The following is a 24815-nucleotide window of genomic DNA, read 5'->3' as shown; positions in this document are numbered from 1 at the left end:
TCAGTGTATCTGCATGTTCACTCCATGTTCAGGCACTATGCACAGGCAAGCATGGGGGGAAATTCAGCGTTTTTTCATTTAGCTGGCTGTATCCCTGCGGTGTTTGCTTGAGCAGGGAGCAGGGGAGAGGGAAAGCAGCTCGCAGAGATCTCATTTAAACAAGAAGGAGCATAGGAAAATACATTCTTTATTATTCTTCTGTAACAACAAGCCAGAAATATAATATACCTTTAAAAATGATCTGTCTCATGCCAAAGAAACCTCCATTCAGTCGTTTTAGAAAATCTTGTTGCTCTTCCTCAAACAGTAACAAAAAGAAAAAGGAATTACACGTGCCATCTGTTCCCTGCAGGAAATGTGCCTGCCTGTACCACAGGTGGGTGTGTGGGGCCAGGGGGTGGCGGGGAGCAGAAGGGGTGTTTCTGGTGGGCTTGCCAGCCCCTAAGGGACACATGGCCCCGGCCTGTTGGTTGGATCTGCCTGCTCCACAAGACCTTTTCCTGAGGGCTGGTACATCCTCTTGGCATCGGTGGCCCTGCCTGGGGCAAAGGGTGGCTTTACTGGGGGTTGCCCCATGCTTAGCCGTGCCTGCAGGGGCACTGGGAGCCCCTGCTTCCCAGGGGTGCTAGGAAAGAGATTAAGAGCCTGTTTGCCAGCAGTGGTACAAAGAGGGCATTTCCCAGGGAACCCCATTATTCTGCTCTGCGTGGAAGAGGACAGCTCCTTGTCCTTCCACTTGCTTTGCAGCGGGACTCCCCGTAGCATCCAGCCTTCGTGTTTCTCAGCAACTCTTTTCTCCCCTTCCCTGTCTTCTTCGTTCCTGGGTGGGTTTCTAAACATAGCAGTCCCTCGCCTAGGGTTGAGATGAATCCAGGCTTTCTGCCTTCGAAATGAAAACAAATAGGAAAGGATGGGCGAGGTCGTCGTCAGCCCCACAACACAAGATATAGAAAATATTATTAGCAACAAAGAAAAATTGGTCGGGACAGGAGGTGGTCACAGGGAAGGTGCAGAGTCAGGAGGATTTCCCCCTTCCCCAGCCCCTGCACTGTCCCCTGCCTCCCTCCTACTCATGTCACCTCTAGTCTATCTCCTTAAAAACAATCTCTCTCACTCTCTCTCTTGCTCACTCACACACACACACACACACACACACACATAGATCCCATTGGTTTTGTGCAATGTTTCACCATTATTTGATGCAAGTAAAATATAGATCTATAAATATACCGCTCTGACTCAAGTCCCGTTTCAAGTATGATTGCGGAGTCCAGGATGGTAAAGGGAGAAGTTCCCCTGAGAGGGAGGCGGTGGGGGGATTTGGATCCAGCAGGCAGTCTAGTCCCAGCTTGCTGGGAATGTGGAGCAGCAGTAACACACATAAGGAGGCTGCAGTGCACCAGTTCTGCCCTTCAGAGCGGGCTGGGGCTGCAGCAGATGGGATGGTTTGAGTGCCTGTACAGTGCATGGGGGAAGAGTCCTTCCTCCTCACATCTCGCCAGCCCCCCTCCTCCTCCTCCTCTTCCCCATGAGCGGTGTGCTGGGAGAGGGGGGTGCGCTGTGTGCAAGTGCTCGTGGGTGGACTGCTTCTCCCAGGCCTTCTTCCAGGACAGCCTGGGCTTCTGCTTCCTGCAGAGCATCCTCCTCTGTCCCGTGCAGCCCCGTGTCAAAGGGAAGTGACGCTAAAACAGTCCAGAGCATCCAGTCTCTTTGCCTCTGCTGGCCCTGGGTGGGCCAGGAGGGATTTTGCCAGGCTTTGATTAAAGGCTTGGCATGGCGTGCCCGTGGGTCAGCACAACAACCTGTCCGGGACCAGAAGGGGTGAGGAGCCGGCGGGTATCACTCCCACAGGGGTCCAGCAGCAGCGAGCAGGAGGGCCGGGAGGTGTCCGAAGGCTTGGGGATCCAGCTGGAGCAGGAGGAAGAGCTGCCGTGCCCTGGCAGGGCCCACCTGCAGTGCCTGCTGCCCTCCGAGCACAGGTGCCTCGCAAAGCCCCCTGCCAAGCTGGGCTCGCTGCCAGCCTGGTTCCTGACGGCAAGCATCACACCATCCCCAGGCACTGCGGATGCACGACCTCCGGTGTCATCTTCCTCACCCAGGAATACCCACTGTGACGGGTTAGAGCAGGTTACCATGGCAATGTGCGCTCTCCCCTGGAGACAGCATTTTATCCCACTTCCAGTGCTACAAAACGAGTCCTTATGTTGGGTTCCTTTCATTTTTTCCCCCTCTCACTTCTTTATTATTATTTTTTTTTCCCCTTTCCTGTCAGGCTGAAAAGAGCTGAGACTAATAGGAGGCACTGCAGTCTGCGGGCTTTTAAGATCTGGGTTGGGGAAAGTCACCCTGCACGCACAGGCGTGTGCATGGGCACGCTCGTGCAGCTGTGGGTGGCAGTGAGCACGGCAGTGGTGAGGTGAGCGTCTGGGGGCTGTGTTGTGTGCCACCTCAGCCCCATCATGGGCTCTCTCACTGGTGCCACGCTGTGGTCCAGGTTTCAGCCTTCACTTCAGGACCCTACAGAAGTCACCCCAATGAAGTCACCAGCAATGCTGGCTCTCAGGCTGCGTTTCTTCTTCTCCTGCCACCTCCCCCTGCGCCCACACGACCCCAGCACTCTCAGTGAGCCACGTTCTCCTCTGTGTCTTTCCTGATGGCCTACATCTGCTGTGCCTATCAAACGTTTCCGAATGGAGGCTTCCTATCTTTACCTTCTCTTTTTATCGCAGAAAACATACAAAAGATAACAAAAATGCCGTTTTTTTTCATGCTGTGTAGTCATTTCCACTGACTCATGCTCTGACCTTAATAACTCTGCCTCTCCCTGTCCTCTCCTGCCTGTTTCCACTGGCTCTGCACTATGGTGAGATGTTTTGTGGTAGCTCCTCAGTGGCAGAGTTCATGGGTTTCATCCGAAGCAGAAGGTCCTGCGCAGCGTTATGCTAAGAGTAAGGTACAGTGGCTAAATGTGTTCGTGGCTGCATGCACGGGGCAGATCAGCGTGTGCACATGTGGCTCTGCACACACAGATGAGGTGGAGCTGAGGCTGTGCGTGTGCATTAGGATCAGAACGAGTCAGGAAGCGTGTACAGGAGGCTGGCTCCGTGTCCCTGCACCTGGAATGGATGATGTGGCCGCTGGCAGATTTGGAGTTGGCCAGGAGCAACAAGAGGGACACTGTGCTCTCCGGCAGCATGTTAGTGGTATCTCCACCTTTAAAAGAGCCAAGGACAATCTCCCTCTGCCTGTTATCACCCCCAAGGGACCTTCCCTCCCTTTTGATGCTCTCTTAGCCGTACTGTGGGCAGCAAGTTACCATCACACAGCAGCAGTTACCCTAAACGATGAGGCACAGACACTTTGGGTGTCCTGCTCCTCACGCAAGCTTTCACAGAGTTGCTCCCTCTGTTTGCAGCCAGCTCCTGACAGGATAGAGGACAGCTCACGACTGAAGCTGAAACGATGACACAGGTTCCCAGGAGGTGCCAGCTGCCTCCACAGCAGGCATGTGAGGGAAGCTCTGTGCGAGAGCATGAGGCACAGCAAGCACTCGAGGTCTGACTCTACTTTATTTGTCTGGGCCCAAGGGTGAAAGGGCACAAAATGGGCCTGGGGCAGAGGAACAGAGATTAGAGTCAGGTGCCCTGACCCCCCAGAAGCATGTTGCACTGCTTGGGTGAGTGGAGCAATAGCACAGTCTGTCTTTTTGTCTGGGAAGATGTATTTTGGGAGGACCCCATGCTCGACTGCTCTCCGGTACCTTTGTTCATCGCTGTCCCTTCCTTCCTAGAAGAGTTTCACGCCACGGAAGAGATTTGTTTTTGCTCTTCGTGTTCCCCCTCTGTGTCGCCCATCAGTGGCTGCCTCTTCTTCAGCTCCCGGTGATACTTGGCCATGAGGGAGGCGTAGATGCAGCCGTAAGCAGCTGCCACCACCATCATGATGCAAACAATGCCGCAAACCACCCCAGCGATGATCACAGTGCCAATAGCCCGGCGCACGCTCACAGGCCTGTACCGCTGCTTCTGAGGGCACCCCACACTGGGCTCCACCTCTGCTTCTGGGCCCGATTTCGATTTGGAAGGAGTCGGGCTGCCTTTTGTGCAGGGTGGGCCAGTATTGTCCAGCACGGTAGAGCTGTTCTCGTCATCCAGCTGTGAGCAGTAGTTAAACATCTCCATGGGCACCATTCGCATATCCTTCCCTTTCAGCTCCTTGGGCAGGGTACATGCCAGCTGGTCGATTTTCCCACCTGTCCCAACAGAGAGAACAGGAGTGAACCAAGCTTCATCCTGATGCAGTAAAGCATTTAAAAACAACAAACAGAGCTAGAGCCTCAGGTGAGATAAGTTCCTCTGACTCCATTCGCACCTGGCCAGGATTTGCCTGACAGGCACAGCAGCATTGCAATTTTCAAGTGGGGAACTGCTTTGTTACAGCCTTGGAGCCATAAATCCAGTGCCTGATGTGTGAATGCATCACAAAAAGAGTAGTCAAAGAGCTCCTCCCTACCCCAAAAGGCAGCCATGACCTAGCACGGGATGTTTCTAGAGTTCAGGGCTAAGGCTGAAGTCAAGAAGTGCTGCAGACCTCCGTGTGTTGCCAGGTCCACAGTGCTTGTGAAAGGTGGAGGGAGGGAGGAATGGCTGCACCTCCATGCACCAGACAGAAAGAGCACATGAGGTATCCTTTAAAATGATTGTTTTGCCTGATTTAGAGATGTTTTGCATGCCTTAGTCCTCCATTGCTGGAATGGCTTGAACCATGGCAGCTTTCCGGGATGCTTCTACCTAGGTGGGACTTGAGAGTACGGCTCATGGCTCACGATACCTGTGTAGACATCTTCCAGGCCAAGACATGAAAGCTCTCTGAAACCATCTATTAAGTCAGCCTAGTGCTGTTTGCTGAATTACATAAGTGTCAGCAGAATCATTTTAGAAAAGGAGAAATTAAAGCAAAAAGGTAGGACCGAGCTCCGTCTTCTCAAAATAACAGCGGACACACAGCACCATCTTCTAACAACTAACCCACCCTCCCCCAGTGGAAACAGTGACAGATGTTGAAACAAATGCTTGGGTGAGTTTGGGCAATTTCTTTTGAAAGGGAAAAAAAAAATTAACTCTATGTTTTTAATGGGTTGTGTGATATGAGAGTCAAAAAAAGAAAAAGAAGAGGAAAGTGGCACTCGTATCCTTGTTTGCTTCTGCTCTCACACGTGCATATTTCAGACTGCAGCCTAGCCATAGGCGCAGATAATCTCTTTTCAGCATGGCTGTGATCAGCAGGGATGTGACAGCTGACTGCTGCCCTCCACATGATTTGAGACCCTTCCCTACTCATGGGTGCAGTGACAGACGGTCAGGCCTTCGATCGTCATTCCTGCAAACTGTGCCGCTTTGCTTTGAGTCACGGCTCCTGAAACCGTGTCAGTCCGTCAGGATTCCTGATGGTGGGTACCCTCCTAGCCTTCAGGGGAAAGCTGGAAACACAAACCTGTCCAAATATGCTTGTTTTAAGGATTTTACAGCCAGTCTGCTAGGATCTGCAGTTCAGGTCAGCCTGATCTGCCGGCCCATGCTTCTTCCCTTCCCGCCAGCAGCTCCCGCTGCGCGAGCACCTACCTCGGTAGGAGAACCACTCCATCCAGTGCTTGAAGTCTCGCAGGTTGCAGTCGCACTCCCAGGGGTTGTCCCCGACTTGGAGCTGCTGCAGGCTGGTCAGCGGCTCAAAGGTCACCCTGTCCAGGCTCTGCAGGCGGTTGGACCTGAGGGAGAGGGAGCGGAGAGCAGGCAGCTCGTCAAAGAGGCCTGAGGGTATCTGGGCCAGGCCATTGATGGAGAGATCCAGCTGGCGCAGCAGGGCCGTGTGCTGGAGCAGGTCCTTGTCCAAGGCCCGGATGCTGTTGTTCCTCAGCTGCAGCTCCGTCAGGTTCCCCAGGTCGCTGAAGATGTTCTGAGGGAGCTGGTCCAAGAAGTTGTTGGATAGGTCCAGCCTCTGCAGGGCAGAGAGGTTGGAAAACACCGGGCCCGGCAGGATGCTGAGTTTGTTGTTGAGAAAGAGGAAGGTCCTGGTGTTCGTGGGGATGTCTGAGGGGATGGAGGAGAGGCCCAAGCCACTACAGTCCACTTCCAGGTTGCCGCTGTTGCACTTGCAGGAGGAAGGGCAGGCAAAGAAGGACTCTGCAGCACACAGCGACAGCCAGCAGCCGAGCACTGCTGGGTGAAAAGCAGGGGAGAGGGAGAGAGAGCACACGTGTTAGAGCACTGCTTCCCCATCCTCACCCATCACCTCTCTGCACACAGCTGGGGCTACAGCACGACCCCCACAGCAGGACTCCTCGCCACAGTGCCCCGAGGGAAATAAGCTTCCTCACGGACAGATCTTTTATGGCTGGCCTGCACCCCAGCAGCACGAGTTTCCTGCGAGCCTTTTTTTTATGAGCAAGTAAATAAATATCCTCCTAGTTTCACACAGAGGTAAGGACAGCGCATCCCAGATGACTTTGCTGCCAGAGGTGGAGCACTGGATCCTGTCAGGAGAGGATGGAGCAGAGAGCAGTGGGAGATGTCACCTCTGATAAAGGACAGCTACTTCTAAAAAGTCGGAGTCGAGAGACAAGTCACTAGGATGTGTTTAAGAAGCTCTATTTTTTTGAGGAATAAACATGAATGAAAAACTTTTAAGAAAAATCAAAATTAAGCAACCAACACCTCAGTTTTAATCCTGTGGTTTGGATCACAATCTTTGTGATGGCAAGCTCAAGTCTAAGTTAGCCACTAAATCATTTGCTCTTCATATCCACAACATCTTATGTGGGTCTTGTGGCAAAAGACTTTTATATGAATTAGATTACATTACAAAGGTACGACCAGGAAAGCTATTAGGAAGTAACCATGAGACCCTAAGCCACCAAACACTTTGTACTTGCCATTGCTCTCAAAGTAGTTTCTGAGTCCCACAGCAGGAGCCCCACAAGCATCTCCCCTGCCCAAAATTACCCATAGCGAGGGAGAAATGATGAAAACATTGCAGGCTGGTAGTTGAGGAAAGGGGTGTTTGGAAAGGGGTTAGCATGCGTCCTCTTTCTCCTACAGTGCCTCAAACGTAAGGTTGGAACTTCACAAGACAGCAGTTTTTGGATCACCGTTCCAGACATGGGTTCGGGTCCCGTGAGTAGTGTCAGGGCTCTACCTTTTTTGTCGACCCTCTTTGGGAGCCAGCAGCTTTTAAAACTTCCCTTTCTGTGACAAGGAAGCATCAGCAAGAAGAAAGCAAGCTCTGTGCCTCCTGTCATTAGAGGAGTGGGAGTTCTGTTGAAGCAGACGATGTAAAACATTTGCATCCTTCATCCTAATTCCTTTTGTGGAATTGAGATTAATTGCTTCCATGTGGGAAGCAAATTCAGCTCCCTTGTGCTTTTGAAGATGACGAGTTTGAATACTTGACTAAAACTGAAGTAGGCTTGTCTCTGCTTCACGCCCTATCACTCCTCTTCAGAGAAGGCAGGCACTTGGTCTTGGTAATCTTTAGGGGAGAATGGTGGCTAAAATGAATGCATTTATTGTCTTGCTGTTCTTTCTTGGACTGGAAACTAGATTCCTCTGCCCTGCCTGCATTCCTGCCTTTTTTTCCCCAAGAACCAGCAAACAGGTGTGCCATTTCTTGACCCAAGGAGAATTCTGAAAAGACTTGTAGGAGAGAGAGCTGCTGGAGACCTGTGCTGTGGAGAAGCTCTGCAGTTAGTCGTGGTTCTTCTCTCTTCCCTCGTGCCACTGTCTCTGGAGTTGAGTCTGCCTCAAGTCCTGTCATCCCGTGTCGGTTCCTTTTGTGTTCCCAGTGATCTTTGTGAGAATTGGCAGATTTTTGGACTGGTAGCCTAAGGAGAACTACACGGTTTGGATCCTAAGCTATGTGACTTTATTAAGGGCCAAGGGAAAAGTGTTCAGAGAGAATGTCTCTGCATTTTTTTTCTCTTTTCATCCATCTTTCACAGTTCCTTCAAGAGTTTTTTTCTGCCCTACAATTGAGATCTCAGGTGTACATCAGCCCAGGCCACGCCAATCTGCTCTTTTAATGATAATTATAGATCTTTATAGTGCAATATAAGAGAGATCCCCATCCTGGGCACCTCTGTGCTTTCTTGTCATGCAGAGGTTGGGGTTAGCAGCAAAGATTGCCATGAAAGCAGCTGATAGCCTGTGCAGTGCAGGTACTGGCTGGCTGGGCGATATTTCATCCCATTCAGCACACAGCGCTCTCTTGTTGCAGGAAAAGAATGAAAAGAATGAGAGCTGGAGTGGGGAGGGGAGGGAAAGACATGAGTCACTCGAGTGACCCCATCTTTTCCTGGATGCTTAACAAAAGTACAGCATTAATAATAGATTGACAGCTGCGATGGTGAGATAACACCGAGCTTCTTTGTATACTGAGAGAGGCAAGGGCAGGCTGTGTAAGGCGATCCAGGTGGCATTCTGTTCGGGGCTTATCTCTCAAAATACCTGCCTGCCACCGGCCCCCGGCTGCGTGGCTGCGGGGTGCCACCAGTGGTGGTCAGGAACAAAGTCTCAGGCACCTGGCTGTGGTTATCTTCAGGAACTGGACTTAGGCCAAGTTTCTGCAGCCATCGAGGATGTGCCAAAAACATCTCGTTGTTACCCATATACTGCCCTGTGCTCTTGAAAACATTGTGCTGAAATCACAGAGAGGGGAAAGTTTGATTTTGTTTTAGGTCCCTGTGAGAGATGCATCCTCTAGAACGTGAGCTGAGGCCAAGGAATTCATCGCACTGGTGAGGATTCAGCTTTCCAAGGGAGAATTTGAAGCAATAGGCAGAACTTGAAGCTCTCTTCCAGCCCTGCAGAAGGATGAGTAGCGTCTGTTTTTGTGTTAGGAGAAGATGAAGTTACTTTGCGTGGTGTTTGGTGACTCTGGTAGGTGGCAGAAAGCTGATCCAGGAATATCAGATTAAGGCAGGACTCAGTAGCATTCGCTGTAAATAATTCATACAGCAGCCCAGGCTGTGAGGATGGATTACAGCAATGCCTGTTTTCTGGAGAAGGAAATAATTCCCCCGGCTTCTTACAGCGGCAGCCCCAAATTTGATGGGATTGCAGGAAAAGGAGAAACCACAGGCCTGCCCAGCTGCCTGGGCATGCAGTAGTGATGTGCACTCTCCAAATGCTCCCTCTCCTCTGTGGTAGTCCCCAGGTGCTTCCCAGAAGCTCGGTACATCCCCTGAAGGCCCTCATCACCCCAGCAGTTCTGCTCTGCGCTCAGGAATGCTGTAGCAGATGCCCCGGTCCACTGGGAAGCTGCAGAGGCCGAGGGTTTACCATTTAATTTGAAGCGTCTCTTCTTAATTTGCTCTTTGATTTTCACGACAAGTGGCAGCGCCTAGTAGGAGAATTCCGCATTTGCATCCCGTATTTGCCTTCTGAAATCTGGCATGACTTCTCCTGCCACGGAGAGCTGGGAGCCTGGCTCAGCAGCCTACGTGCACAGCCCCAGCACGGAGAGGAGGCTGCAGCTCACACGATGCCGATCCGCGAAGCGCTCGGGGTAGATCCATGTGCGGTGGTATCTGTCTCACTGTTTCTCACCTGTCAGGCCCACTGGAATTCAGCAGCAATCATCACTCACTGTCCCACTTTAAGCCCATCTTCAGCTTTAAAGCCTCGCTCTCCCTCCCAGCTAGCCTGGCCTCTAAAGGAATCAGGAATTAGTTCAAACATCTCCATTCTTAGCTGTCCCTCTCCCCTGTTCTTAACCCTGGCGCGACCTATTTTCTCTCCACTCCCCTGACAAAGAGGATCGTCGCACTGAGCACCCCGGTAGACGTTACTTACGGCAAGCCTCCTGCCACCTCATGAGGAACCTGCTCCTCCACCGCTGGCCGGCACTCGCAGGCAGCATGGTTGTCTTCTCCAGCGTGGCTTCACATCCACCAGCCAGCCTGGTGCACGGCCCCACGGAGCGGAGGAGTCGACCTCGTAGCCTGCCTGCCTGCTCCTGGAGGGGAGAGCAGAGCAGAAGGGGTGGGATTCAGCTCCCTGCCCACAGGATCCAGGGCTGGACTCGGCGCTCTCCTTTCCCCTCCCCAGCTAGCTTTGCCTTTGAGGCCTAACCCCGCTTTGGGAGCAGAGCTGGGGGATGAGGAGGCGCAGCACGATGAAGGCACAACACGAATTCACTTTTACCCTCACGGCACAGACGTGAGGCCTCATTCTCATCCGTGAAGAGACAAGCCTGTGCTTGAGCAGCCTCTGCCAGCCTGATGCTCAAGGTCAGCCTGATGAACGGCTGAGGGGACCCTGCTCGCTGCCACCTGTGCACCCCGTGCCCTGACGCACGCTCGGGCTCACAAGGTTTGGTCGCCGGTGGCTGCCAAGCCACTTCTCCCCCTCCCTCCTCCCCAGCATCTCCCACCAGCGCTTCCTCTCTGTTTCAAGGTAAAATGGATGTGGTGCCTAGAGCGGGGCTGAGCAGAGCACAGCTTCAGCTGGGGGATCTCATGCTGCAGCAACCGCGGGAGCTGAGGAGCGAGCGAGCCTCCGAGGAGAAGGGAGGACCTGGGGCGGGGGAGACTGAGTGGGAGTGTTGAGAAGAGAGGAATCACAGCTTAATTAGAAGAAGGAAAAATGCTCAGTCTAATTAGAAACCCAAAGACCATAAACTCTCCCCTGACAATAAGTGACTGACAACAGGTCCCTCCTACCCTCCCGCTTCCCTTTTGGATAGAGGCGGGCAGGAAAAGGGGAAACACCACAGACCCTGCTGACCCACGGGCACTCTGCCATGCCACCCACCCTTGCAGCAGCAGCTGCATGGACACGTTTCAACCAGGGCACAGAGACAAACCATCCTCCATCCCCTCTGAGGGGCTCTGGCAGCATCCGTAGCCATTATTTCAGATGGGCACCACACTCCCACCGGGATGCGTGCCCCACACACGTGCCAGCTGCTCCCCTCCCCCAGGCTCCTGTGACTGATTTATTTGGTAAACCACCAGGAGGTATTTAAATTAGCATCTCGGTGAGACAGATGAGCAGGTTCGGCGCCTGGACTAGGACATCTTGCCAGGCTGCTTAGATCCTTTACCCAAATGCCAGTGCACCAGACAGACGCATGCCTCTCGCGGCACCAAATCAATCCACCCCTCACCCACTGCAGCCCCCCGCTCCCCAAACTGAGCCGGGCGCCTTCCTGCAGCCCCTGCTGAAGGAGAAACCTCAACAAAAAGCTGTCCCCATCCAGTGCTTCTGCTCGCTTCCAGCCTCCCCCGTACCGATGGCTCTGCCCTGAATGCCACCCGAAGTCTCCTCTCTCCGGCTGCCGCTACCAACAAGGGCGAAGGGGAGCCGCGAGCACTTACCTGGAGGGGCTCTGCCCACTGCCACTTCCACCCGGCTCCCCGGGCAGCGCACGGTTACTGCCTCTTCCTCCCCTCTCCCTGCGTGACTTTGGCTGCCGGCAGCAGGCTTTCCGTGTGCTCTATTTAACTCCCTACAGCACAGGAATAAACGGCAGAGTTAAGCTGACAGCCACAGAGCCTTTATCTGGCGGCTGGAGCGCGGGACTCGCTCGCTTCCAAATCCTGCTGCCGAGCAAGCGCGTCCTGGCTTTCAGCATCAGGGGCTGCCTGCCACGCTCTGTCTTTCCCTCGTCCCCACCTTCGCTCCATCTAACTTTGTCTGGGTTATAGATAGCTCTGTTCCTCGCGCTCTTGCCTTTTGGCTCTGTTTTGTAACACCCCATCTGTATCAGCTGGCTGAGATCCAAGCAGGGGGGCTAAGCTTTTGAGAAAAAAAAAAATATATATATATATAAATATATAACAACAGCTTCCTTTGGGTGCTTCGTGACACCGCTTCCCTCTGCGAGCCCCCCTCACTCAGCCCAGGCCCCCGTTCGGTCCCGGGGCTGGCATCTTCCCCCTGCTTGCTGCTGCTCTGCCACTCCAGCCCCGGGGGGACCGAGGGCAGCACCCGCGTACCCAGGCAGGAGGAGGGTGCTGAAGGAGTCCGGGCTCGTGCCCCTGCTCCCTTCTGCTCTGGCAGGCAGAGTCCAGCTCCTGCGCTCATCCCCGCTACCTCGCCTGCGCCTCTTCCTCCGAAGCAGGGCTCAAGCACCGCGTGCAGGGTGGGAGGAACAGCCGTGTATAAATAAGCCCTTTCCCTATGTTTAGAATTTGTTGCAGTGCATAGTGATTAACACCTGTTCAGGCTTTCGTGCCGGCTCCTGCGCTGCAACATGCACAAAGATGGAGGCGCCTCCATGAGCCCAGGATTATTTTAAAAGCCTGTCGCACAAACACAGCGCTCCCTGCCCCATAGATAGCATCCACGCCTTTGTGCACTCGAACACGTTGCTCAGGCTTAAAGGCAAGCAGCATCAGATGCATATGCAGAGAGAGTCGCTAATCTAGCTTACAGTCACAAACACGGCCGCAGAGTTGGGCTGGCGCACACACTTCAGACTTTTGTGACCCATATTTATGGAGATCCGTGTCTTGCACAGAACCGCCCGCTGCTCCAAGCACAGCATATGCTCAGGAGGCAGGGCACTAGCTCTGGAATAGGCAGAGGTTCCTGAACGCTGAATTGAAAGGGCCGGTGAGCTTCTGCACTTTTACCTTGAAATAGAAATGTTAATGCCAGGAGCCCAGTTTCTGTCAGGCAGGCGTTGCCCATAAGCATGTTGGACCTGTGCCCCTGGTGGTTAATATTCTGCAACCAGCAGAGTGAGGAGGCAGAGAGGATTCTTGATATATATATATTTTTTTTATTATTATTATTATTTTTTGTAAAGGTTTTCTCTGCTTTGTCTTGAATTCTGACTTGATGAGCTGTTGTCAGGTGGTCCAGGAGATGCCTTCTGGTCTGCAGAGCACCAGCCAGATGCAAGTGCAGCACTGGGAACCTCACAGTCCTTGGGCAGCCAGCACCTGCCCACGGCCCAAAGCTTTCCAGAGCATCACCAGAGCTGCCTGGCTGCTTTCAGCCTTACAGCCGGGGACATTGCCAGCAGTGGGGGGGCTCTGCCAGACCTAGGAGTGCCCCAGCCCAAGAGGAGAGGCCCCATGCCATCCGTTCTGCACTGGTGTGGGACTGATGCGTTTGGGAGCTTAATGCTGATCTACAGGGCTGAAGCTCCAAATGCTCTGAAGTCTCCCACGGCTCTACAAGCCCAGCGTTAATCTTTCTTCTGGGCTTACTGGGTGGTTTCTTCTCCCTGGAACAACTTCCCAGCTAAATGCCTTGTGATCCGTGGGACACGGAGTCCAGAGCTTTCTTCCACATGCTCGGAGTTGACTCTCTCTTCCCGATTCTGGAGAGACGAACAGAGTACCCCGCAGGGCTGGTGATGGCCTTTTCTTCTTGCCATTTGGTAAAGGAGAGTGAAACACAACTTTTTTTAGTCTCAGCTCAAAGCAGCAGAATGAAATCATCCATTTCTTGCCGTTGGCTCCAGTGGCCAAAAATACACTGAGCTGAAGTGCCGCTTGGACATTTGGCCTGCTGTCAGACTTCCAGAGGACGCTAACGAGGATTCCCCTAATTAGCTTAAGCAGGGAATTTTACTGGGGGGGATGCTGGGGAGATTGTAAGGACTCTACAGCACTTGCCAGGGCATAAGAGGGTACAGCAGGAGCTATCAGCATTGTGTTCATCCCTTCTCCCTGCCCAGACTCCAGGAATGTTTGCAGGATCACTCTGAAGCTTTAATATTTTGTAAGTAGGGTCCCAAGGAGCATGCTGTGAGGGTGGGGAGGATTTCTGTTTCCTGCATCCACATCCTGCTTTAGTAACGCTTCCAAATTGGGCGACACCTTCCATCCAAAGCTTTCCATCTGCTTTATGAATGGCTTTTACCATGGCTGGACTGTCCCAGCGTGTCCCTGGGATGAGCTGCAGCCACAAGCAGGGCTCCGTCAGCAGCCAGCCGGCAACCTCTGGCCCTGATCCTCTCTCCCAGTCCTTTGCACTAACGCTTGGATCACGGCTAGGGGATCAGACTCTAACAGTCTGGCTGCCTAGCACCGGCAGGGCATGTGGGTGACCTATATTATGAAAGGGTAGGTAACAGGCTGCAACAGATGCCACTGATAAATTATGAGCGAGTACAAGCAGACGTTCATCCCTCCCCCATGCTCTCCCTGAGGACTGCTGGTAAAGTCCCTTTCCAGTGCTGAACTGCTCTAGCCTTTATCGGAAAACCACCAGTGCAAGGGAGGGCATGGAGGACATTTAAAGATTATCCTTTTTTCCCCCCTTTTCTTGTTGCTTTTAGGATTCCTGTTTTATTGCCGTCGCCCATAATGGAAGGGGACGGTGGTACCCCAGAGCCCAGTGCTTAAAGCATGTAGGTCTGTATCTGTTCTTCCATCAGTGCTCGGAGGGCAAGAGTCTGCACACAGAGGGCAGGGAGATTCACCAGCCACGTCATCTGATGACAGCAACTGGAAGTTGTAACTTGGCTGATGAATCCTAGCGGGGAGTTGTACTCTCCAGCAGTACCACATGAGGGTTTAGATGGCGTGGACAAGGTGCCCATTCTTGGTCCCTCAACAGACCTAGGTCAGTCCAGCAAATTATTGGCCATGAGAGCTCACCTTGGACCTCACTGTAGCAGCAGCAGCTCCCCGTTTGTTGTTTATCTGGACTGCAAAAGAAGCACCCAGACGTGGCACCAGGCTCAGCAGCGCTGCAGAAACGCCCAGCGTGTGTCGCTGCCCCAAGTGAGCCTGGAAGCTAAATAGCTGGGTGCTTCACTTCCAAGGCTTGCTGATTTATGAACACGTGTGTTCGGGATTTATTAGCGTTGTGCTGTCACAATCAATGGAAAGCACATTGTAAATTCGCACCAGAAACCCAGCTGCACAAGAAACGGTGCCATCTGACTTGCAGCGATCGATCACAGCAAAGCAAAACACCTCACACAGAAAGCTGTAAAGTAAGTACAAAGCATGCAAAACCCACTCAGCCTTGCAAGGGAAGCTGCCACATTCCTGACTCGGTGTGAATAAACCCCACCCTATTCCCTGGGATGTGAAGGGGTCGAAAAGCTTCTGATCTTTGAAATGACAATGTGTAGGCACCTCTGAAATGCAAATGCGGTTGGTGTTAAAAAAAAAAAAAACAACACTCCCTCCCCAAACGCTGCCAAGAAAGGTCAACTTCATCCCCATTTCATGTAGGGGTAAACTGTGCTAGAAGTAAAAATGACTGCTGAATTTGGCTGTCTGAAATATCAGCTGCCCAGCCCTTGATACTTCATCGTGGGCTCCCATCAGTTCCCAGCTCGAGATTTTCAGAGCTGCCAAGTGCGGTGCCTGCACGGAATCACATGAGCCTGAGAATGCTCTCCTATCCTGCAGGAATGTGTCGGGCTTAGCAAAGCTACACAAAATAAAGGAGTTTTGACAGGGCTTCCCCAAAGCTGCCTGTCTGGGCTGCACCGAAATCGGGAGAGGAGCCAGGTGTCTTGATTCCTCACCCCATGCCTTAACCTGGAAACATTTACATCCCAAGTCTCCCTGGTCAACGTGCAATAACAAGGCAGGGAAAGGTCAGAGGGGCTGGAAATCCCAAGGGCTTCCATCCTCCTGGAAGCCTCTGAGCAAGCAGGGAGCATCCCAGGGGGTAGCACTGGTGGGAAAGACCCAGACTGCTGCGGAGAAGTGGGATTCCTTGGGAGGCTGTGCAAGCAGGTGGGGAGACCGGGAGATCCAAGGCGAGAGTGACAGGAAAGTCCCAGCACAGCGAGAGCGCGGCATATGGAGGAGGCCCGGAGCAGCAGCAGGAGGAGAGCTGAGGGGGCAGTTGAGAGGAAGAAATCCAGCCATGTGTGTGCCAGCATCTTCTGAGTACTGCTGAACGCGACAGACCACGTGCCTGCTTCCTTCAGCAACACGGAGGCAGATGAGAAGGGAAGCGGGAGTGGGAGGGGGGCTCAGAGGAGAGACACGTGAGCTGGCTGCCCAGTTTCCTCCTCTTTTTTTCTTTCTTTTTTTTCTTTCTTTTTTTTCTTTTTTTTTTTTTTTTTTTTTTTTGCCACAGAGCCATGTTTTTGTTCTTCTCACGCTGTTGGCAGAAATTGATAACCAAGCGGGATGTGGAGGGGGGGGGTTCTGCATGAAGGCTGAGATAACATTTTCTGATCCAGCCGGGAACAGTTGGCTGTGGGTGGTGGCTTGTCACCAGCTCTGCCAGTTCTAATCCAGATCCCAGTTTTTCTCTGCGCTGCGAAGAGCCCTCTCTACAACTTTAATTTCCTACAGGGGTTAATCCCGTGGCCAGTGGTAGCTCAGACCCTTAATCCTTCCACACCGCCCTTGGCAGAAGGACTGCGGCCACTCCCGACTCAGCACATCGGAGGGAGGCACAGTTGGGCTCCCAGCCCCTCTCCTACACCCCACGAGCATCCCTCACCCCCCTGGCATTTAAAATGCCTCCCCCCCTTCCTGCTGAGCCTCCCCAGCCGCTGGGTGCTGGGTGGGTGGCGTGCCCCAGGGACAGGCTGCGGGAGAGGAGGTGGCTCAGTGGGAGAATCCCCGCTCGGTGCTGCTCATCTCCCTCCCCGCCCCACACGCAGATCCCTTTCACACTTCTTAGTTGGGTGGTGCTCAGGAACCAAAATTCATCTCTTTCTTGCGTGGATTTTTTTTTTTTCCAGCTTGTGTTCAGGAAGGAGAGGATGGGCCCATGTTTGCCAAGGGCTCTCCGAGGGTTCAGAAATCTCGAGATGACCCAGAGCTCTCCTCAGATCTCTTGTTAGGGTCAAAGGGGGCTACAGATCCATAACAGGGAAGGCATCAGCCTGTCTGAGGTGAGAGATGCATTTACGTTCTCTGAGTAGTAAATGGAGGTGCATCAATTTAACAGCCAGGTAGGGAAATACAAGTTTCGTTACCAAGTAGCTCTCCATTCACAGCCGTGTCCTTGGAGACACAGGCATCTGTCCCCCAGTACAGCCAAAGTGCCAAGTCAGAGGTCTTCCAGATCGATGCCAAGACACCTGCTAAGTCTTATTTGGAGCAAAGTGCTCCAAACATCGGCCTTTCTCCTCCTGCTTCCCAGTTCCTACGGTCAGGTGAGGCTCTGCAAGCCACCGTGCATGCAAAGTGTCCCACACCCACTGACCTGCTGCCATTCCTGTCTGCAGTCACTCAGGTGCTGCTTTTGCCTTTTTTCCTACACTCTGTGCCAAAATGTGTCAGGCCCCCAAGCACTGCCCTTCCTGGTGCTTGACTCTTGTTATTTTTCCCTCTGGGAGCTGAGATGGTGCCCAGTGGGGAAGCCAAGGTGGTGCAGGATTGCTGCCACCCCGGTGAGTTGAGCACCCACGAGGGGCATCCCTGCAAAGTCCCTGCAATCTGCACAGGATCCAGCTTGCTGCCCGCAGCTCCAGGGGTGCCCGAGGCTCGCTGGGACACGCTTAGGCTGTGCGCCAGCCGGGAACACTGCCCGCAGCTCGGCGAGATGTGGTGACAGCTCTCACAGCCCAGCCAGGATCCTCGGCCGCGGCTGGGCCAGCACACCCATCACAGCCCCGTGCTGCAGGGCCTGCTGAGCCTGGGCAATGTCTTCAGAGCAAGCGACACGTGATACTAGGGCCAGCAATGAAGATGTGGTAACAAACAAGGCTATTTTTGTATGGTCACCACAAGATACTGAACCCCAGCGCTGGCAGCTGGCCATGGTCTGCACATTCCTAATTTTGCGGGTGCCCAGCACGAGACCCTAGGGGCCATTTTGCAGAACTGCTGAGTGCTCACAGCTGCTTTCCAAAATGCTGGCAGCCCGGCCAGCAAACTGGTCCTGGTCTGAAGGAATTAGTGGCACTGAGAGCCAAGAGGCCCCGTGCTCGAGTCCTGCACCTGCTGCTCCTTCGCGGGCTGGCGAGGGGAGAAGCCTCTCTCCCCTTCCGCAGCGAGGCAAACAAGCCTCTTGCCTCAGCAGCAGCACAAATTCTCCATCATCTGGGAGGCAGCTACAGCAGCAAGCGTCTTCAGAGCACCACGAGACGCTGCACGCTGATGTATTGCCCGCGGGGCTGGGATGACAGGCGGTAAACAAACAGAAGAGGCACGCGCTTCGGCACCAAAAAGATAACCACCCCCCTGCTGCACCCCCCCAGCACCGCCGGGCCCTGAATGATCAGCCCCGTGAAAATAAGGAGAGATCAAACCAGTCAGGGCTGCAGCCCTGCCCTGAATCCTGACATTTCCTAACTTTCAAGTGCTGGTTTTTGCAGTGGGAATAAACCCATATTTTATGTAAACCCACACTTCACAGGTAAAAGGAGCCACTTTCCCTTCAGCCTATCCAGCCTGCGTTTGAGCTGGTATATGGAAAGAAATGCTGCTTCTTGCTATTGGAGCCACACAAAGCATTTTTGTCAGCCAGCAAAGCCCCGGCAGGACCCAGGTATGCATCACGAAGTGTTTTGGTGCTGGAGAGCCTGCAGCAGGGACAGAAGCAGCCCAGGGTGCTGGCTCCAGCTCCTCGTGTCGTGCTGCCAGGAGCATCCCAGTATGGTCATCCGAATTCCTGCTCCAGCCACCCGGCACTGGGACAGATGTCAAGCACTGTGAGCAGCTCCTAACCAAAGATGGCAAGCGAGGGAAGCTGCGTGGGCCTTCTTTTAAATCTGCAACAGGCTCCGAAGACCTGCCCAGAAATACCCTGCCGTGGGCTCGAGCCTTTCCCCTGCTGTCCCATGCTCACACCCGGCCTCTGCCTCTCTCTGGGTGCACCCACCCAGTTGCCTTCGTGCCCCTGTGCTGCTGCCGGATCTCCCCTCCTTGCCGTGCTGGGGTGGCACTCCTGCCTCCAGCAGGCTGCTCTGCTTCTGGAGAGCTTCGAGAGCCCTGCGTCAGGGTTAGGAAAGCCACAGGATGGGCAGGGAGCTGGATGGAGACACCCGAGCTGTGAGTACACCTTGCTAGCATGTGGCACTCGCTTGGCTGGAGGCGAGGGTGAAGCTCTGATCCGGTGTAAGACTTACATAAGAGGGCTTCCCCCCTCCCTCCCTGCAAACCGCCCCTCTGCTGAGGTTTGCCATCATCCCTCCGAGAGGACAAGCCGCACCAAGAGAGGCAGCACTGCTGTCTGCCGGGGAGACAACTCCCTCCAGCCTTGTGCTCATGTGGAATAAATTCCCTTGCAAATGTTGTTTGCCCCGAGCGCTCAGCGGAAGAGCCTCCCCCCGAAACAGACCCAAGTGGCAAAGCTGAGAGGAGAAACGCTGCGTGACCACGGCAAGGCACCCCCTCCTCACCGCTGCTAGAAACGGCCGCTGCTTCGTGACCAGTCCCTCCGTGCTCCCTTCCTAGCGTGTCAAAACGAGGTCTCCGTGTCTCTCGCCATCCTTCGCTGGCGGATCAGGCACGGACACAGAGCGATGCAGCAGGATTGAGCTGGGCTTGGCACCTCGGCTCTACCTGATGCTGCACCTTGTGGCCCCGGGGCCTGGCTCCTCAGCCACGAGCAGTGAGCACCAGGCATCCCCTCTGCCCGGCCCAGGGCTGGTTTTACACGTCCCCCTCGATCAGGGGGACGAGATGCGGTGGCAGCAATGAGCTGGGCAGGGTGCCCCGTGCGGGGTGGATGTGTGCACGTGTCCGTGCACGCGTGGTGTGCAGGCACAGACACACACCCTAACGCTCGCGGAGATGCTCGCCGCCTCAGCCGAAATCTGTAGGAGGCTCCACGTCAGCTCCTCCGGGATGGATGCAGCTCTCCCGCTTTTCTCCCAGGCAGATCTGCCCTCTGTGGCAACACTGGGAAAGGCTGCGAAGTTTCCCTGTGCTGCATTTCCCCCCCCTTCCTCCCGAAAGTTCAGAAATCACACGCTCAGCCTGCGGGGATTCTGGAAGCAGCGTGGGGACTTATTTTTGGCTCCGCTTGTGATAGGGCAGCCTTCCCTTCGCGTCCTGTGCTGATGTCTGTGAGCCTGGGCTGTGAAATTGTGCCTGCATGCACACACATGCACACTCACACGGATGCACACCCCCTCACCCCAACGCCTCTTTTCTGACCGCTGGACCCGTCACCTGTGCAGTTTTCTCCCCATTCCCTTCTCCATTTCAGGTTGCTCTTACCGAGACGGCTGAGACCTAAATGACACTCAGCCGAGCCACCACAGCTCGGGTGAGCAGCACCCTCTGTGCTGGACCCACAGCACCGAGGGGGGGACACAAAAAGCAGGGCTCACGGGGACCTGCCGGGTACCCGCTGACCGCAGCACATCGCGTGTGCTGCACCCGAGCTGCCAGAGCCCCGGCGAGGGATGCCGGTGCCATTCATAACACGGGGAAGTTGCCTCCAGCTGCCCACCCTGTAACTGGACTGGGACCAGTACCGGCAGCCTCGGGAGGACCGCTGCCCTTCGGCCTCTCACTCAGGACCTTGCAATCCTCCCCGGGGAGGCTGCTGGCTCCCCGTGGGCAGCCTCCTGCTCTCACTGGGGTGGAAACCCGGCGGGGAGACGGCACTACTTACCGTGCCCAGGCTGCGACGGAGCCTCCTGTGAGACGGGCAGCTCTTCCAGCGAACCCTGTACAATCCCAAAGCCAAATCCAGCAGCAAGTCCCCGGCGAGCTGAGCTCTCGGAGGGCTCTAGTTGGCACGAGCCCGCTGGCTCGCTGGCCAGCCGGCCGGCCCACGCAGGGGGCCCAGGAGCTGCGCGCTCGGGGGGCGGCGTGGGCCAGGGGCCGTAATCCCCTGTAAATAATAAATAGGGGGAGAGAGGAGGCGAGCGAGAGGCGGGAGCGGCTGAGCGCAGGGCAGCGGTGGCCGGGGGGACATCTGTGACAGCCGCGGTGTGCACCCAGGGTGCCCAGGCATCACCCCGCCAGGCGGGCAGGGTCCGATCCTCACCGGGCAGGGGAAGGGGTCGGGGAGGTCTTCATCTCCCTCAGCCCATCCTGGGGAAGCAGCGGTCGCTTGCCTTCAGCCTCTCCATCGCCCTCCTCCCCCCCTTGCTCCCTTCCCTCTCCCGCTGACCGGAGGGGTCGAGGGGATCGAGGGGGGCGAGGAGGTGCTGGGGAGGGGGGAGCTGCCCCAGCCCCTCGCCGGGCAGATATTGCTCCCAGGCGCTGAGGCTGGAGAGGAGCCGCCGAGCCGAGCCGGACTGCCTCCTCCCCGCCTCCCTCCTGATGTGATGGCTGCTCACAATGAGCCCGGAGAGAAAGGCGGGCGAAGGGATGCGCCGCCGTGTCTGCCGCGTGTCCTACAGGGACGGGGAACCCTGCAGGGGAGGAAGCGTGGGGCGTTTGGAGCGGGACCCCCTTCCCATCCCTGCCTCATGGGCATGGCGCATCTCACGGGGACCTCACCCCAGCGGGCTGCAGGCACCCTGCCCCGGCTGCAGGAGCACCTCCGTGCTTGGATGGAGCACATCCCGGCCTGGGGATTCAGGGAGAACTTGAGGGATGCTGGCAGGGAGCAGGGAATATTGGTAGCGAGGGGAACAGGTGAGAGAGGGGAGCGTTTACACCTGCGCTGCGCTCCCCTGGGTGTGCTGCTCAGCCAGGATGCCTCGTCGCAGTGTCACAGTGGCAGGGGCGTCCCCTGCCCGCTGGTGAAGGGGTGCAGGAGGGACCCCAATGCAAGCCACGGCCTCTGTGAGGCGTCCCTGCTCTCCTTCAGGATCCCGCAGCCTGCCCTGATGAACTCAAACCCCTCACTTGCCTTTCTCCTGCTGGCTGAGGACCTTGGTAGCCAGCGTTTGCAAGAATTACTGCTTTGCCGAGCCACTTCAGCTGCCTCTCCTGCGTGGCTCAGTAGCAGAGGCGGGCTGCCTCGGATTTCAGCTTTTTGCTATTTTTAATGTCTTGAAGTTATTTTTTAAGGCACATCTTTACAGGGCTTCTGAGACTGAGAGGGGCAGCCCCACTGCTGGCTTGAGCAGGAAAAGGGGAATATTTAAGAAACGGGGAGCAGGGAATGCAAATGACAAGCACCGGTGGGGCCGTGCTGCTGCTCTGGCACGTCCTTTCATTGGCGCCGCAGCTCTTATTTAAACATCCACAAAACCAGGTTTATGAATGGCAAGGCACATCTTGATAAGCGGGCCGCAGGGTGTCATCTTGCACCTCTTTGTGACGCCTCTGTGCGATGCGGCAGGCCGGAGAATTCAATCCTGAGGAACGCTCCTTGTGAGGACAGCGTATGGATAATCAAAGAGACGAGGCAGGGAAGGCAGGCAGGACGAGAGACAAGCGGAGGACGAGCTAATGAGGCAGACGTGCTCGTCGGAGGCACGAGCAGGTGGAGGGGAGGCTGTTCTCTCTGGGCGACCCCAGAGGAAGGCGGCTGCGGCAGTGCTGCAGGTGGCACTGGCTGGGAAGCCGTGCACGGGTCCCGGTAGCTCGTCTGTGTGATGTAGTGAGAGATCTGTATGCAAGGCACGCAGCACCGCTTGGCTTCGTGTTTCCTTTCCTCGCTGAGGAGCCACGGTCTCACAGGTCGTTTGTACAGTAGTGGGAATAAAATGATCAGCTGTGGTCTCCTCTTTGTGGCCGCTGTTGCGCGGCGCACCGGGGCCACTCATAATTTCATGGAGCCGTGGTGCCAGAAGGAGCATGGGGCAATCCTTCTGCCACGGTTCCCTCTGACGGGTGTTGTCCAGGCAAACTCAACTGCACATCGGAACAGCCCCCGGCTTTGCTTTCAAGGACCTGAAGAGAGCGGTGACACAAGGAGCATGGATGTTGCAAAGGATCGTGGTGAATTTATTTAAAGCTAGGTACCAAATCAGATGCCAGCCATGGGTACGTGACAGGAAGGACACCGACACCGGTACCCAAGGCAGGGCTGCTGCACCATGGCTGCGATCCCGGCCGGTGCCAGGAAACCTGCAGAAACCAGCGACGCTTCATCCACCAAGCACTGCTGGCTGTGAAAACGGGCTCAAACCTCTCCTTGCTGTGCCTCCTCTTCTCCCTCACTGCCACTGCATTTGCTATTTCAAGGTCCTGCTCGAGGCTGTAATTCCTGCAAAGCTCTTTGATTCACCTAGCTGACACGCAGCCCTGTTGTTCTCCATCACCGCTCCGGGATGCGCACGACTGCCCTGGTTATGAGCTGTGCTTGCAGGCAGCCAACCCAGGCAATAGCTGTGTTATTCGGCCAGGGAGACCCTGCGCGGCTCCTGCTGGTGTGGAGCTGTGCCTTGCCTCGAGAGCACGATGCTGGGAATAGAAGAGAAATTAAGCCGAGAAATTAGGACACTCTTCATTAAGAAACACATGCACTTTTTCGTAGAGGAGCGTGCAGGAGGCTGGATGGGGGGCCTGAGCGGCTCCAGCCATCAAGGGGCATTGATATTTTTGTGCTTTTGGGGTGGGTTTAGAGCAGCCTAAACCACTGCGGTCTCCCCTTGAGACAGGCGGGTTTTCGAACCCCTTCCTCGCTCTGCCCTACTTTTGTCTGATTGACACCGGGTTGTGTGGATGAGCCTGGGATGAGCCAAAAAGTCAGTTCTGGCCGGACAAATCCACAAAGTACAAAGATGAAAGCTCGCATGCTCTCTCTTTCGTTATGTGTTTTTTGGGGTTTGTTTTTTTTTTTTTTTTGATGATTTTTAGGAGGGGGAAGGGTGCGGGGGTGTTGCTGATGCTGTTAATGTGTTTGTAGCTCCGTCGTGTTCAGTGGGAGGGAGGTGTCAGCACCTGGGTACAGTCGGTGCCCGCTTCCCCCCCGCCTTGCCAAACCTCTGACTCTCACCTGGCAGCCTGACTCACTGCCGACTCGGAAGCAGGTCGCAATCGCAGCTCCCTCCCATTACTTCGAGCAAATCTTTGCCCCTCCTTTCCTAACTCGTGTTTGTCTTTCCCTCTCTCTCTTGCCCCTTTCATTTCCCGTAGCCGTGGGTGTGCAAATCAAGCTGGAGTTACTCCAACGCAAGTTTTGGGCGGCCATGCAACAGGTAGGAGCACCAGCGGGCACTGTGGGTGCTGTGTTACATCGCGTGCGGTGCCATTTTGGTGAGGGCTGCAGTGAAACTCGTATTAAAAGATCTCCCAAGTAGATTAGTCGGAAGTCACACGTTTCCCTAATCCTTCGGTGGCACAAATGCTGCATGAGCTGGGAGCCTGCTCCACAAAAGCTGTGCCGACGGTGTCAGCATCCTGGCCTGGCATTAGCTCCGCTGCATACGAGGCATTTAATTGTGGAAATATGTTTGTGCTCGCCCAGCCTTCCAGAAACCTCATGGAAATCTGAAATTTTGGGCACACGGGGGGGAAAAAAAAAAATCTACTGCCTTCTTTTATCATCTTGGTAATGGTAACGAAATGCTGCTAGCTTGCCAAAATAAAACTGATTTGCTCCGGGGATAAACTCTCAGTGCTGTGCTAATTTTGAATGCTTGCTGGACCACGAGCCGTGGAATAATTACAGCAGCCCCCTGGTCCGAGAGGCAGGAAAGGTGAAGCACTGTCCTGTTACCACCCGGGGGCTTTCCCCAGAGGTTTTGCTTCTGGGTGTGGGTAGGAGTGGAGCAGCACAGGGCAGAAGCAGCTCTCGGTGATCAGGAGAGGGAAGTGCCAGCAGATGGGGGCTGTGCAGGCAGGGAGGCAGGAGGATGCTCCCAGGGGCAGAGCATCCAGCGTGGTGGCAGGAGGAGGCAGCCTGGCAGGAGGGAGGCAGAGGGACCTCACGTAAACACTGCCTGAGCTACAAGACTTCCTTTTTAGCTTAAATATAAAAATCCCCTGTGGGCCATGCCCAGGCAGCTCTCACACAAACACACACGCAGGCTTGTTTCAGGTGTTAATTGAAACGGGGGATGCTTATTAGAGGAGCAGA

At 54.8% G+C, this 24815-nt stretch overlaps 2 protein-coding genes across 9 annotated transcripts in view; one reads left to right on the top strand and one right to left on the bottom strand.

The window, feature by feature from the left end:
* The window catches only part of CACNA2D4 (calcium voltage-gated channel auxiliary subunit alpha2delta 4), a 108919-nt gene that overhangs the window by 66356 nt on the left and 17748 nt on the right, over positions 1-24815 (top strand). For all 5 annotated transcript variants that reach the window (XM_072039791.1, XM_072039794.1, XM_072039789.1 and 2 more), the window contains one exon: positions 23873-23934. In XM_072039791.1, coding sequence (XP_071895892.1) covers positions 23873-23934 — 62 coding nt within the window. The remainder of the gene's footprint in view (positions 1-23872; positions 23935-24815) is intronic.
* LRTM2 (leucine rich repeats and transmembrane domains 2) lies at positions 170-21766 on the bottom strand. 4 transcript variants are annotated; one of them, XM_072039816.1, is made up of 5 exons: positions 20505-21766; positions 11372-11502; positions 9846-10008; positions 5622-6212; positions 170-4252 (listed from the first exon to the last, which is right to left on the bottom strand). In XM_072039816.1, exons 3-5 carry the CDS (start codon positions 9910-9912, stop codon positions 3798-3800), a joined length of 1113 nt encoding a protein of 370 aa, XP_071895917.1. In that variant the 5' UTR covers positions 9913-10008; positions 11372-11502; positions 20505-21766; the 3' UTR covers positions 170-3797. The 4 variants fall into 4 exon arrangements, with proteins under 4 accessions (XP_071895917.1, XP_038035089.1, XP_071895922.1 ...); XM_038179161.2 differs by lacking the exon at positions 20505-21766 and adding an exon at positions 11993-17989; XM_072039821.1 differs by lacking the exon at positions 11372-11502.

This window comes from Anas platyrhynchos, chromosome 1 (genome assembly GCF_047663525.1).
Source record: "Anas platyrhynchos isolate ZD024472 breed Pekin duck chromosome 1, IASCAAS_PekinDuck_T2T, whole genome shotgun sequence".
Taxonomy (NCBI): domain Eukaryota; kingdom Metazoa; phylum Chordata; class Aves; order Anseriformes; family Anatidae; genus Anas; species Anas platyrhynchos.
This window is presented reverse-complemented; position numbering and strand designations above follow the sequence as displayed.